At 42.0% G+C, this 12,480-nt stretch overlaps 1 protein-coding gene across 1 annotated transcript; it reads right to left on the bottom strand.

The window, feature by feature from the left end:
* Positions 1-6,846: 6,846 nt before the first annotated feature.
* ercc4 (excision repair cross-complementation group 4) lies at positions 6,847-11,928 on the bottom strand. The gene is made up of 11 exons (XM_030774204.1): positions 11,752-11,928; positions 11,354-11,534; positions 10,979-11,174; positions 10,631-10,838; positions 10,259-10,439; positions 9,790-9,915; positions 9,517-9,624; positions 8,444-9,032; positions 8,152-8,244; positions 7,809-7,921; positions 6,847-7,577 (listed from the first exon to the last, which is right to left on the bottom strand). Exons 1-11 carry the CDS (start codon positions 11,926-11,928, stop codon positions 6,847-6,849), a joined length of 2,703 nt encoding a protein of 900 aa, XP_030630064.1.
* Positions 11,929-12,480: the final 552 nt, after the last annotated feature.

Below are 12,480 nucleotides of genomic sequence, written 5' to 3'. Positions count from 1 at the left end.
TATGGGAAAAGGGATAATAGTAAGATTGCTAATGAGATAGTAAGGGTAATTAAGATAATAATACGGCAATAAAAAAAAGTTAACAGAAAAGTAGCCTGATAAATGTCAATAAAACATGACCTGTAAAATTGCATAACTGGCAATGTGACTGTAGGCTGGGTGTCTCAGACGTAGTAGCAAAGAGAAGTCTAACTTGGGTTAGAGGATGTTTAAGAAGGGGAAGGCGGGTGCTAACCAAAAAAAAAACACAAAAAAACCCAGAATGTGTTGGCATGTTTTCAACCTAAATGGGTCCACTTCATATCAGGAGCCCCTAATAACGGCTTTTCAGGCCTGAGTGGCTTTGTGGTAAGGAAAACTTTCCCTTTAACTGAAAGGTTGTGCCATCAAATTTCAAAATTAGAACATGACAGGTTTCTGCTGATGTGGCCTTGGGCAATGTGCTTAATCCCAAGGTTGATCCAGCAGCATCCTCTGATTTACAGAATAACTTCAACACACTCTGTGGATTAAGAGAGTTGGCTGAACGAACGAATGTCAGTCTGCATTTGTATCTTTAGCGCTGCATATACTGCAGATAACTTTGGGAGCGCGGAATGCAGTGCTCAGGTATAGAAAGTCGGTCATAGGAATGTGCAAACTGAAAGTCACAGAAAAGGCTAAAATGAAAATCACTGCTTGATTAGACAGTGCAGAACCCCACAGCTAGACTGTCTGCATGAGGCTTTCCAATATGCATTGTTTGTGTGAAGAACAAAAATTCATCCATCTGGAAGCATGAGGACAGAGTCTGTTTGCGTTCTAATTGGTCTGAATCCAGTTCCTCCCAAACCACACACTCATACCCCCCACTGCGACTTTCGGCTTCCTCTGTAAGAGGATAAGAGAAGGAACGGTCATTCCACGTACCTCTAGGGGCTCGTTCCGTGCTTCTACAGGAAGTTCTCGGTCTCTTTTAATTCACTAATACAAAACCAAAACGGCCAACTCTTGGCGAAACCCAGATGTTTGCGGTTGTTTCAGACAAATGGGAATGTCAGCTGATTATACAGGAAAATCAATTGAGTTTGGAGAATGTACAGAAGTTCGTTTAGTCTTTTACCTGAGGTCGGTGACCTAATCAAGATAAGCATTTGGAGATGTTTCAGAGTTTTGTTAACAGTAATTGTTGAGATTTTGGGACCAGGTTCGACTTCAGTATGACAAGCAGTTAACATGTTAGTTATTTTTCTTAAAAAATCATTCACATCCATTTCTTTGGATGGGATACAATCACAGTTTTTGTCTGTTCCTTATCCTTTTTGTATAAAGTAGAAAAAAAAAAATTCATAGCATTTGTTTTATGAGACTTCTGAACAAAGCGCATCCAATTCTCCGAGCCAAGAGACATACTGGCCATCCAATGTTTGTTTGTATTTGCATGGGCCACTCGCATATATCACACGTTAAATACAAGACCATTTTTTTGTCCTTGATAGTCACTGTTGCTAGGAGACAGAGCTGCCGCCCCCACATGCGTACACTCAAAACGTGGAACTGTTCTGATGGCAAAATAGCAAGAGACTCATTTTTGATTCACTATACCTTTAGGGCGACACTTTCTACGTTACTCTTGTATGGGCACAATAACCTCAAAAATACATTATTTCGCGAGTACAACTGAGAAATATGACAAAGGAGATGCATCTGAATCTGAGTTAATTCTTTGACTGTTTTTGACACGTCAACACTTAACAGGGATTCTCTATTCTCAAACTGACAACCAAAAGCTGTGAAATCTCTTTAGAATATCAACTTTGTAATGAAAAAAAGGGGGGAAAAAAATCAATTAAAGACCTTTGAAAAGGCTCTGCAGAACTTCTCCTTCAACAAGATCCCAGCTGGGAAGAATGACTGACACAGAGAGCCAATCCAAACATGGTTGAAATCAAATTAAAGTTGACTTTATCTGCAAATCTCTGGTATTTGAAGAATAACTCTCACTTACCGCTTTCTTCAAAAGATCCCAAAGTTAAAATAACAAAGCCTGTCTAATATGACAAACGTGTAGAGAAAGGCTACTATCAGTACAATTCGCTGCTCCTTGGCTGCCCCACCACTCCTGTTACCTCATTTAACTGTGCCGTATGCTTTCTTATACTTTATTGTTTTGCTTTCTCTTCACATGATGTCATTTATTGTCCACTATCACGCCACTTCGTGACAAATCATACTAAACTGCTGAATTATATAGCTTTTGAAAATGCGTGCGGTCCAAAGTTCAAACAACAGTTACGCAAACTGGCCAAGTGACTGGTTAAAAAGTGTTTTGGTGCCCAGTAAGGGGGGGGGGGGGGGGGGGGCACTTCAACTCCACAGCAACACAGAGAAGACAGAGATTATTTGTGGTAATCTAAGAATTTCCTCAAGGGATGAGAGCTAGACTGTGAGCGCCACAGTTTAATGTGCTTATGATGCTCTGTGACGTAGTAAATGCCTTCTGACGGATTTAACTTATTGATATGATTTAAAAAAAGATTCTTTTATGAAACATTCCAACATTCTAAATGAGCCTGGGTGGTGTTCCTCTGAGTAAACTGTGTCTCTTCTCATCTCTTACAATGAGATCACATAAAGCTCACGTGTGGACTTTGGCCACATTCAAATAACACATTTGCACAAACACTAATTTAAAACTAATGCAATGCATTTATCTTGTTTGCGTTATTCATTCACATCCGCATTTTGGAAGCCAACATTGAAATCTTGTAAATAAATGTGTGTATAATTGTTTTCTCTGCCAATCTGATAAGCAGTCTCAAAACATGCAACATAGGGATTATTGCATCTTTACTAAAACCTTTATTTCAATATAAACGGATGTGAGGATAAGCACGTATTCATGATCAATGACCTCAGAGCATCCCAACGCAGAATAGTCCAAAAGTATGAAACGGAGTGCTCTGAAAATAGCCACCAAAACCAATAGCTACTATGCATCGGGACTGCGGAGGTTGCTATGGAAACAAGTGTCCCTGTAGTGACAGTACAGACATTCTGAAGAACTAAGAAAAGGTCTTCAAAAGACACGCCAGGGCGCCCAGTCGCACCTTTGCAGTGACAAACTCGACGTGGTACTGTGCGTATAGACAGAGCAGGTATTTCTGTATGGAGTTCTGATCTTATTTTGAACCAGCCTGACAGCTAAGCCACAATCTGTTGCTTGCTTCTACACTATGTCTGCCTTTTTTTTTTTTTTTTTGCAGTGACGGGTTAGGCTTTAGAATCATACATCACCAACTATTCCTGACAATAAAACTACAAATCTAGTCGAACACAGCTCTCTGTCCATTTTATCGTTTAACAATTCAGTCCCCGCTAAGAAAAAAAATAAAATGCAAGACACAGTGCAGTGACAGTGACGGTGGGAAGCGGTCTGACACTGTCTGGCATGATTCTGTCCTGCGTCTCCGAGCGCGGGATGACAGCGCTGTCTGTGAGATAAGAAAGACAATAAAAGTCATCCGCTCGTACAGCTCAGAGGACACGTCGCCATCCTCAAACCCCCTGAGCCTCACTTGTTGTCGTTTGTAAATCACTGTTAACATAGTAAAGAGAGAGAGAAAAAAAAGGCGGAAGCTGCACTCGTGTGCCATCTCCAAAGCTACGAATGGCACGGCGTACCGGGTCTCCGCTCGGAGGGCGAGCAAACACGAAGCATAACTAAATAGTGCTGTGGTGAATGTCAAGCGTGCCCTAAATAATCAAAGAGTGAGTCCAGATGGCAGGCCCTTTGGCTGCTCTGCAAGAAACACAAGCAACAAGTACCATGTGTTCATCAAAGGAAAAAAAAAAGTCACAAAAGCGTACCAACACGCGGAGTTAAGGGTTTAGATAGCGGCCACGCTAAGATTATCCCCGAACCCTTCATGTTCTTGTTCTGTGATTTAACCAACACATCTGCTCTCACAGTCAAAGCCGAGGGCAAAAGTTTTGAAACAAAGGTCCACTTCAATCTAAAGCTCATATGTTAGTCAAATCAAGAGCTGCTGGCATCTGGACAACAGTATCAGACATGACTCAAGCATTTATCACTGCCTAAAGAAAGTGCCAACCAAGCACCAAAGGAAACCCTCTGAAGAATACAGTCCAGGAATAAACAGGCCTCCTAATTTAAACCCAGCATTTACATGTGGACTACAGGCTATACTTAAGCAACATCAGTGCTAAACTCTGACTCTGAATGAGACTTGTGCTCTGATCTAAAACACTGATTATAATAAACATTTAACAGCGTCTTCACTACTTCTTTACCAGGCAAACGTAATGTGGTCAGCTATAACAGCCAGGAGGTACAATCAGGTCCAGCTCTCCGCGGTGCATTACATCAGTAGTACATCTACAATACACACTCTTATCTCTCTGGCAGCAACGTTTATAGTATGCAGTCAGAAGGGATTAGGGAGGGTACAGTGACTTGAAAAATAAATAAATACTAAAACATGATAGCCTAGTTGGCATAAGTCATGTGTGCGAAATGGGTACTAAAATAACACGAACCATACTGCCCCCAAACTATATTTCACACTGAGTAAAAGGAAAATGTGTGTTATTTTATCTTGTCTGATTCCATTATAGCGGGACACTATATGGCAAACTGAAAAAAGGCGTTACGGGGAAGCATAAAGATTCGAAATTAATGGCCTAACAAATGATTAAAGTTTGGCTCGGTATAGGCTACATAAAGTAGTTCCAATGAAAATAAGTGTCTTTTTGGAGATAAGCCACGCGCATAAGCTGATACTGTGACTTGAGTGACTGAATTCTTGTCTGGTCCTTTCTGATACAACCACTGCAGCATACAAATTACGATCTCGTAGCAATACCATACCGCACTGTGAGATACACAACCACTGCTGCTTCGGAACCTAAAGCTGAATCTCCATTTGAGACACTGATTCGTTTGTCTATCAATACCTGAGCCCCTGGCAACAACTAACATATAGTTACCTAAATGTCCTAGGCTGACTAATAGGTGTCACTTTCAACAAATAAAAAAATGTTCATTCAAACAATAATCAAGATTTCTGAAATCATCTTTTGAAAACCCATAACCTTACGCTGCTTCATTACCACGGTAAATCCAAAACGCGTGTTCTTAGTTTGTTTAGATAGAGCAGTGTTGCCCTCCACTCAAAGCTACATGTATGGCCACCCTAATTCCAGAGGTGTAGAATTTCAGGTTCTCCACATCAAACTTGTTTATACTTTGCAGTTCACCAGTTATGCAACAACGAAAACGGCATGGAAAGCAGCTGAGTCTACTGTAAAACAAGGCTGAGTTACGAACTCTCACAGACCTGCGCATGACTCATTGGTTTGTTTGATCCGCAGTGCTACTTATTCAGTCCTTTGTCGTCTCCTTGGTTTCGCTCTAGTCTTAATATTCATTAGAGAGAGATCGCGACACAGATAAACTGCGTCTGTCTGTCAGCGACGTGCACAAACTTGTGTCTCATCGTCTACTTTTGGGACGATCATAACGCAACTTAAGACATTTTCTAAAGACGACTCTCAATGAAAAAAAAATCAGATTTACTCATTATGGATTGGGCACGGGTCTTACAATGGCTTTTTCATTCACAGATCTTAACGAGGCTGCGTCATGGTTTCACGTTGTGTACAAGACGGCAGTCAGTGCAGTCGATTAATTGGACAATTCAACATTGTGCGGGGAAAGCTGTTGAAGACGCTAGCTTCATACTAAAAACATTCTTAAGTAACCACTAAAACCCTGAACTGATTCTCTGCCTTAACCAGAGCGAGAAATCGACATAGACATTATTCTTATGAACCTGTGCGAAAAGCTAAGATTGAATCCGCTTTTCAATTGACACGCTTTCGATGGCACTGTCTGCATGCCCTGTGTTAGCATCCAAAGGTTCATACAAATAACAGCAAGGTAGCTCTACATGACAGCTAGGATACTGGAGTATACAATACAGCAAACTGTCCTTACCTAATTCTTTTCAGTTTTCGTTGTTGCACCTACAATGGTCCTAACGTCAGTGCTCCATAGTCGACAATACTGTGGACATAGGCTAATGTTTAGACAAATTTGTTTCTGTTTTCACTGGGGCTGAAGTTTTTTGTGGGCAGAAGATGGCCGCTGCTCTGTTCGTCTGAACTCAATGACGCAAGCGGAGGTCTCTTACGAGGAAAATCTTTTATGATACACACGGAAACCTGCAGGGGGCGCGCTTGACACATTTGCATACACTAAACTCTTAAACTCTAAAATAGTCAGCACTTTTGAATAAGATACGTTTTTAATTTCTGAGCAGTTATTCCGTTAAAAGTACAAGCACATGACCGTTACTAAAAATACACAGTGGAAATAGCGTGAGCATCTTTCTAAATGATGCAAAATTTGGCAAAGGAAATAATTTATTTTCATTTGAGAAAAACATTACAAATATTTACATTTTATACATACAAAGCATTATAAACCAAAGTTTGGCAAAATAGAGCCTTCTGATCCCAGTATAAATATGAAAGTCTTTGGGAATAATGAATATGCAGAAATGTTTTTCTCTGCAATAGTTATTCAAATCCTCAGTGAGGTTACCCACTATTTCCACAAAGGGTTTTTTTTTTGCTCATAATCCATAAATATCTATGAAGACATGAATATGAATGTAATTTGAAATTCATGTTTCAATTCATATTACAAACACAGAAAAGACACACAAGCTTAATCTCATTAATGGAGTTGAATTCAACAAACCTGTTAAGGCATAATTCCCTGACAAGACAAACCTGAACTTGGGCTGCTACTCTCATCTCCTGCGTTTACACTCACTCTAATTACCTACTCTTCTGAGCTGCAGCAACATCCATCGAATTGTGAAGAAATTCATACAGTTGTCTGGCATTACTTGCACTACCGAGAATCTCAGTCAGTTTTTCTAGGCTCAGTGTGACAAGCTCAGCTAGGCTGGCAACATTTTTGACGATAGCTCTGAAATTCTTAGCGTTGAGACCAGGCATACGAAGCAGGAAATCGTATGGCCCGGGGTTGTACAGTTCTGCTGACTCCGCCACGGTGTCCGACTCCACCGTTATGGCCTGGGCAGCTGTAGCATCGGGCTCCGGGCGACCTTGCTTCAGCTCCTGGAAGAGTTCGGCCGTGGCGTGAGGCGAGGGGCACCAGAGTAATCTCAAACGGGGAAAATGGAGGGTGAGGAGCGTCAGTTTGGAAGAGACGTCGTTAGCGGAGATTTCCTGCCGCAGGTCGCTACGGGCGACCAAGGAGAAAGGCTTGGATGGGTCGAACTCGATGAGCAGCACGGGCCGGCGGTAGAACCGGGTCATGGACAGGCACTGGGTGTAGAGGCGACCATTCTGCAGGGAGCCTATCAGGTCGCTAACGCTCTTGCGCTCCACGCAGATGTCAGGGGTCAGGATGTAGTCGCCCACCTCCAGAGTCACAGGCTCGATGTCCAAACCCCGCCGATGGAGCAGGGAGGGCAGCTCGCTACGGAACTCTCTCATATCCACGATGACCCGAGACGGCTCTTTCACCTGTTCCTGTCCTCCTAAAATGAGATACACATGAAGATCAGGAAAAACAATTTACACTGTATAATATTACTAGCAAAAAAAACCATCACTTCTTGATATAATGACCATTTAACGGTAGTAAATTGCTGTACATTCTAACAAACCCACTTATTACTCACAGGAAGTTTAAATATACCATATAAACGTGCTAAGACAACAATATACACGATGTTGTATGAATAAGAGTCAGTGGCGGCATGGCATGCCTGCTTTGCGGCTGTTGGTGGTACAGTTAGCAGGTTCTTCACTACGAGCCAAATCCAGGTTAGTGTCCTCTCGTCCCTCTCTCTCCTCTGGCACCACCATGCTGGCCTTCTCCCTGCATGCGCACACAGAGACTGAAATAACCTCAGCCAATGTGCCGTCACACTGTACGTGCACCTGCATTGCGATACATATCTAATGTGCAATGAGTATAGACATACGGATATATACACTATATTGACAAAACTGTATCAGCTATCTTAGGCCAAGTAAAGAGGTAAAACGGTGGCTCTAGAAGAAATGGTTCTCAAATCAGAGTGGAACACACTGGACCATGCCACTGACCTGATAAGGTGCTCAAATGCTTGTTTTTCTTTATGCAGTGTGGTCAGATACCTCTGCTCTTCGGTGGAGCCCCCATATATGAGGAAATACACACTGTAAAAAGGACAATATGAAGAGATTCCCATCACTGTCAAGCCAATGAAACACACAGCATAAGAGTTCACGATATTGTCGGAAATACGAAAAAAAGGGTATAATTCACGTAAAAAAGAAGCCCTCCTGCACTACCCTCAACAGAGTTCAACCGCACCCGATTTGACAAAAGGTGAAGCGATGACTAGGATTAGCATACCGTAGAGGTTTGCCCGGTCTGGCGGCTTTATACACTTCCAGCTGGCGAACAAAACTCAGTTCGGCATCATAGAGGACTACAAACATGGGTTCCACCTCGTGCAATACCCGTGTCAAGCTGTAGGGGTCACTACATCCTTTCAGTGGATGGATGACTGTCAGCGGTTCCTTCAAAATGCCATAATAGGAATCAGAAGAAAGGTTTAGGAGAACTTCCTCTTTTTCTTCTTCTTCTTCTTCTTCTGCCTCCTCTTCGTCTTGTTCTATTTCATCTCCACTGCCTCCCGTTATTTCCATCTCAACTCCTTCCTCCTTTCCGACCATCTGAGTGAGAGTGAGGGAAGGTCTCTGTCTCTTTGCATTAGCTTCTCCTTTCTTGGGTTTAGAGTTCTTGGCTTTGGAGGTTTTGCCAAGGCCTTTCTTGGACCTGCTTTTACCGCGTTTGTTGCCGGGTCCTGGCTCAGGGTTGACGTCGTCTTTGCCAACGGTGCGAGAATAGAGGCGGTTGAGGAGAGAATCTGCTCCGCGTTGAAGATACTCTCTCAGCTGGGCGCAGGTTCTGTCGTCACTCGCACATATCAACACGCGGCCTGTGGAACACGCGCAGAGATTCTAGTTCAACTTCAAGAGTTTATTTGTCATATGTAGGTTAACGCAGGGTCAACGGTACAATGAAATGAATGAGACGAGACAAACAGGTCAACTCAGCAATAAGAGTGCTAGTCGTAAGAACAGAGTAAAATAAGGTATTTAAATAAATAAGAGTAAGAGAATAAGGAGTTAAGAATAAGAGTAAAATAAGGGATTTAAATAAAAATAAAGAGTAGGAGAATAAGGAGTTCATTAAGAAAATAATAGAAAATAGGAGAGGTATGAGCAATAGAACAATTAAAATACAAGGAGGGTGTGCAATTAATATAACAAAATACGAAATATAACACTTTGTAGATGTGTGACAGAGGCTTAAAATTTAAATTCTGGATCAGTCCAAATTAAATAAGGCAAACAACACAATTTCTGTGACTATTCCTGGACTTGTCGTGATACGTAAAATGATATGTCTGATGAGTTGACCTGGTTCATGTTCAGAGCTGTTGTTCTCCTTTTCGATCTCCTGCATCACCTCTGACAAAGCCTCCCATTTCGGATTCCTCTCCAACACAAGCTCTCTTTTCAAAGGAGCTGGACATCAAAACACAAACAATCTTTCACAAAGACCCATTACATTTAAACAAAGATATTAAAGAAACAGTGTCACACACAATTGAAAATGCATTTTAAATTTGTAAGGTTAGCTGTATTGCAATGAATATAGTTTGAAAAATAACCGCGGGGCAGATACTGCACCTGAACTGCTTGGCTTTTGGTCCAATTCACCAGACACCTTCAGCTTCTTTTTGGACTCGGGAATGCGATAAACACGGCTTCGAGCATTTACAAACATAGATGTGCTTGAGTCCAGAAATAACCATCCTATTAGCATACATTAATATGAGAGAGAGAGAAAGAGAGAGAGAGAGAGAGAGAGAGAGAGAGAGAGAGAGAGAGAGAGAGGGAAAGAAAGAGAAAGAGAGAGAGAGAGAGAAAGAGAGGAGAACATTTGCTTTAACTTTATTTTAAAAAAGTAGAGACACCGAAGAGGGACACAGTTGTTATGTAGCAGAATCACACTGGGTGGCTTAAGAGATAAGTCTCTAACTCAAGAAAACAGCAGTAGAGGTCACAGGAAAGGCAGAGACCTGCTGCTCTCTGGTACAAAAACTGTTTCTTTTGATTCACTTTTGCAAATCCTGGGTGGAACAGATGTCAAACGTACCTGAATTGCTTCCAAAATTTTTCTGGCTGGAACGCAAAGACTCCAGCAGGTTAAGGAAGGTGACACAGTCATACTGAGTGAGGTAGAGAAGAAGAGTGCGCAAAATCTTCAAGTCCTGTACGAGCGATTTGGTCTTGGCTCCGAGCTGATGCCACAGAGGATCAAGGTAATGCCGAATAGTCTACAGGAGGGGGGGGGGGGGGGGGGGACAACACAAACATATTTTAATTTAAAAATTACATTAAAACTGTCATATGATAGAACAGTCAAAGGTGAATGTAGTCACTGAAGTCAATTTGATCATTTGCACTATCTCGTGGAATTCCACTCTTTGCACAAAGTATTTACAATCAATAGATTACTCTCTCTCACTTTCTCAAAGGCGCTGCCTAGAGTGTTTTCCAAAGAGAGATCCTCAGCTTCCAGCATTGGGTTGTATCTTTTCAGCTCCTTCAGACATGCATTCATGATGTCCAGAATAGAGCTCTGAATGGCCCTCATGGCTGGGGTCAGAGACACATGCAGTTCAATGACATCAGGCTTGTGTCTGTCCAGCACAGAGTTCACTGATGCCTGAAATCTGAAACACACACACGAGCGCACACACACACACACACACACACACATATATATATATATTAAAAAAATATAAATATAACATAAAATAAAATAAACAGTCAAACCAATGACAAAGGTACATAAGAATGTTCATATAGTTACCTTGGCCAGAGAAACAGTTTCTTCACAAAAAGGTTTCTCATGACACGCTCAACCTGGCAAAATCCAGTGGAGAACGCTGGTGCTTTATCTGTGAAGGCTTTGATGAACCCCGTTTTGTTCTTTTGTCGGAACAATCTCAAGATGAAAGCCTCCTGGCAAGACTCGATGATCTTATGGGCACGGTAGACCAAGATTCCTGATTGAGAATCAAAATAATTCACTCCTTCACACCCAATCTATCGCCTTGAGTAACAAGCCGGTCTTTTGTTTTCTAGTACAGATATAGACAGTGGTGCGTAGTGCGTCTTAAAAACAAATGAGAAGGTAAACGAGCTGAAATGGTTTTGAGGTATCATCTGCGGTTAGCACTCTGACCTGAGATGAGGTGTGCAGGAATTCGATCAGTTAGGAAGTCCACCACTAGGATACGGCTGGTGACAAACAGTACACCTCCTTGAACGTAAACATCGTACCGTTCACCGCTCTGCACATCGCTAGTCACGGTCTTTGGAAGGTGAGTAACTCCCTCTGCTCGCAACTGCTCCGTAAAGTACTCCTACAATCGTCCGACACATTTAAAATAACTAAACCCGTCTCAGGGATCACTAGAAAAATGCCGCAGTTGACAGGAGTCCTTTACATTAACTAATACATGCTTTAGAGATGCGCTGTCATTTTTGAGCTGTAAAAAAACAGATGAGGGCTTGCATGTCAGGTAGCATATACGTATACGTTAGGCTTTGGAATAACTTACGATTTGATGAGGTGCCTACCTGTTCAGGTGTGGTTGTGTTCAGGAGAAGTACCAAACTGCCCTCCTCTGAATACACTCTCAAGAATTGCAACAGAATGCGGTCGACGCCAAGTCCTTCTGCCGTTATAAGTAATCCATCCGTGGCAAAGAGATTCAGAAACATCTCAGTCTCATACTCAAGAAGCTGCCCTTCCATCTCTCTCGTACTTGAATCACACGCTGTTTATCTCTCGTCTATACAGCTGTACAGCTGATAAAGTCACCCTTTCAGCTCTGGTCAGTGAGGAACTCAAGAATTTAAGCGCAATTGCTGAAAGACTTGTTTGGCTCGGAAGAAGTTCATCATGTAAAATCACAAAGTTTGACGGACATATCTTACGTTCAAACACCCAAGTGAGCAAACAATGAAGGGGGGAAAACAGAAATCTTTATAACACAGTTACAAAATTTCTCGGTACACCGCTCACACCGGTTTGAAAAGGTTTTGAAAGTCAGGTGACGTTCGTTGACCAATGTTAAAGACTTGACAACATCTTTTGGAGTCCTGACATATCGCACTAGCGCCACCTCTTGTCTTGGAGTGTAACGGTCTTCAGCAGATCCTCAGCCAATATTACAAACTGTAAAGTAACAAAACATTTGAGTTACAACTGAACTGCCACTGCTGCTGCCGATTGCAATAGAAGTAGTAGCGGAAGCTGTAGTGGAGGTAGAAATAGTAGCAGTAGTGGTCGGCAGTAGTAGCAGT

The sequence above is a fragment of the Chanos chanos genome, chromosome 5 (assembly GCF_902362185.1).
Source record: "Chanos chanos chromosome 5, fChaCha1.1, whole genome shotgun sequence".
Classification (NCBI taxonomy): Eukaryota; Metazoa; Chordata; class Actinopteri; order Gonorynchiformes; family Chanidae; genus Chanos; species Chanos chanos.
This window is presented reverse-complemented; position numbering and strand designations above follow the sequence as displayed.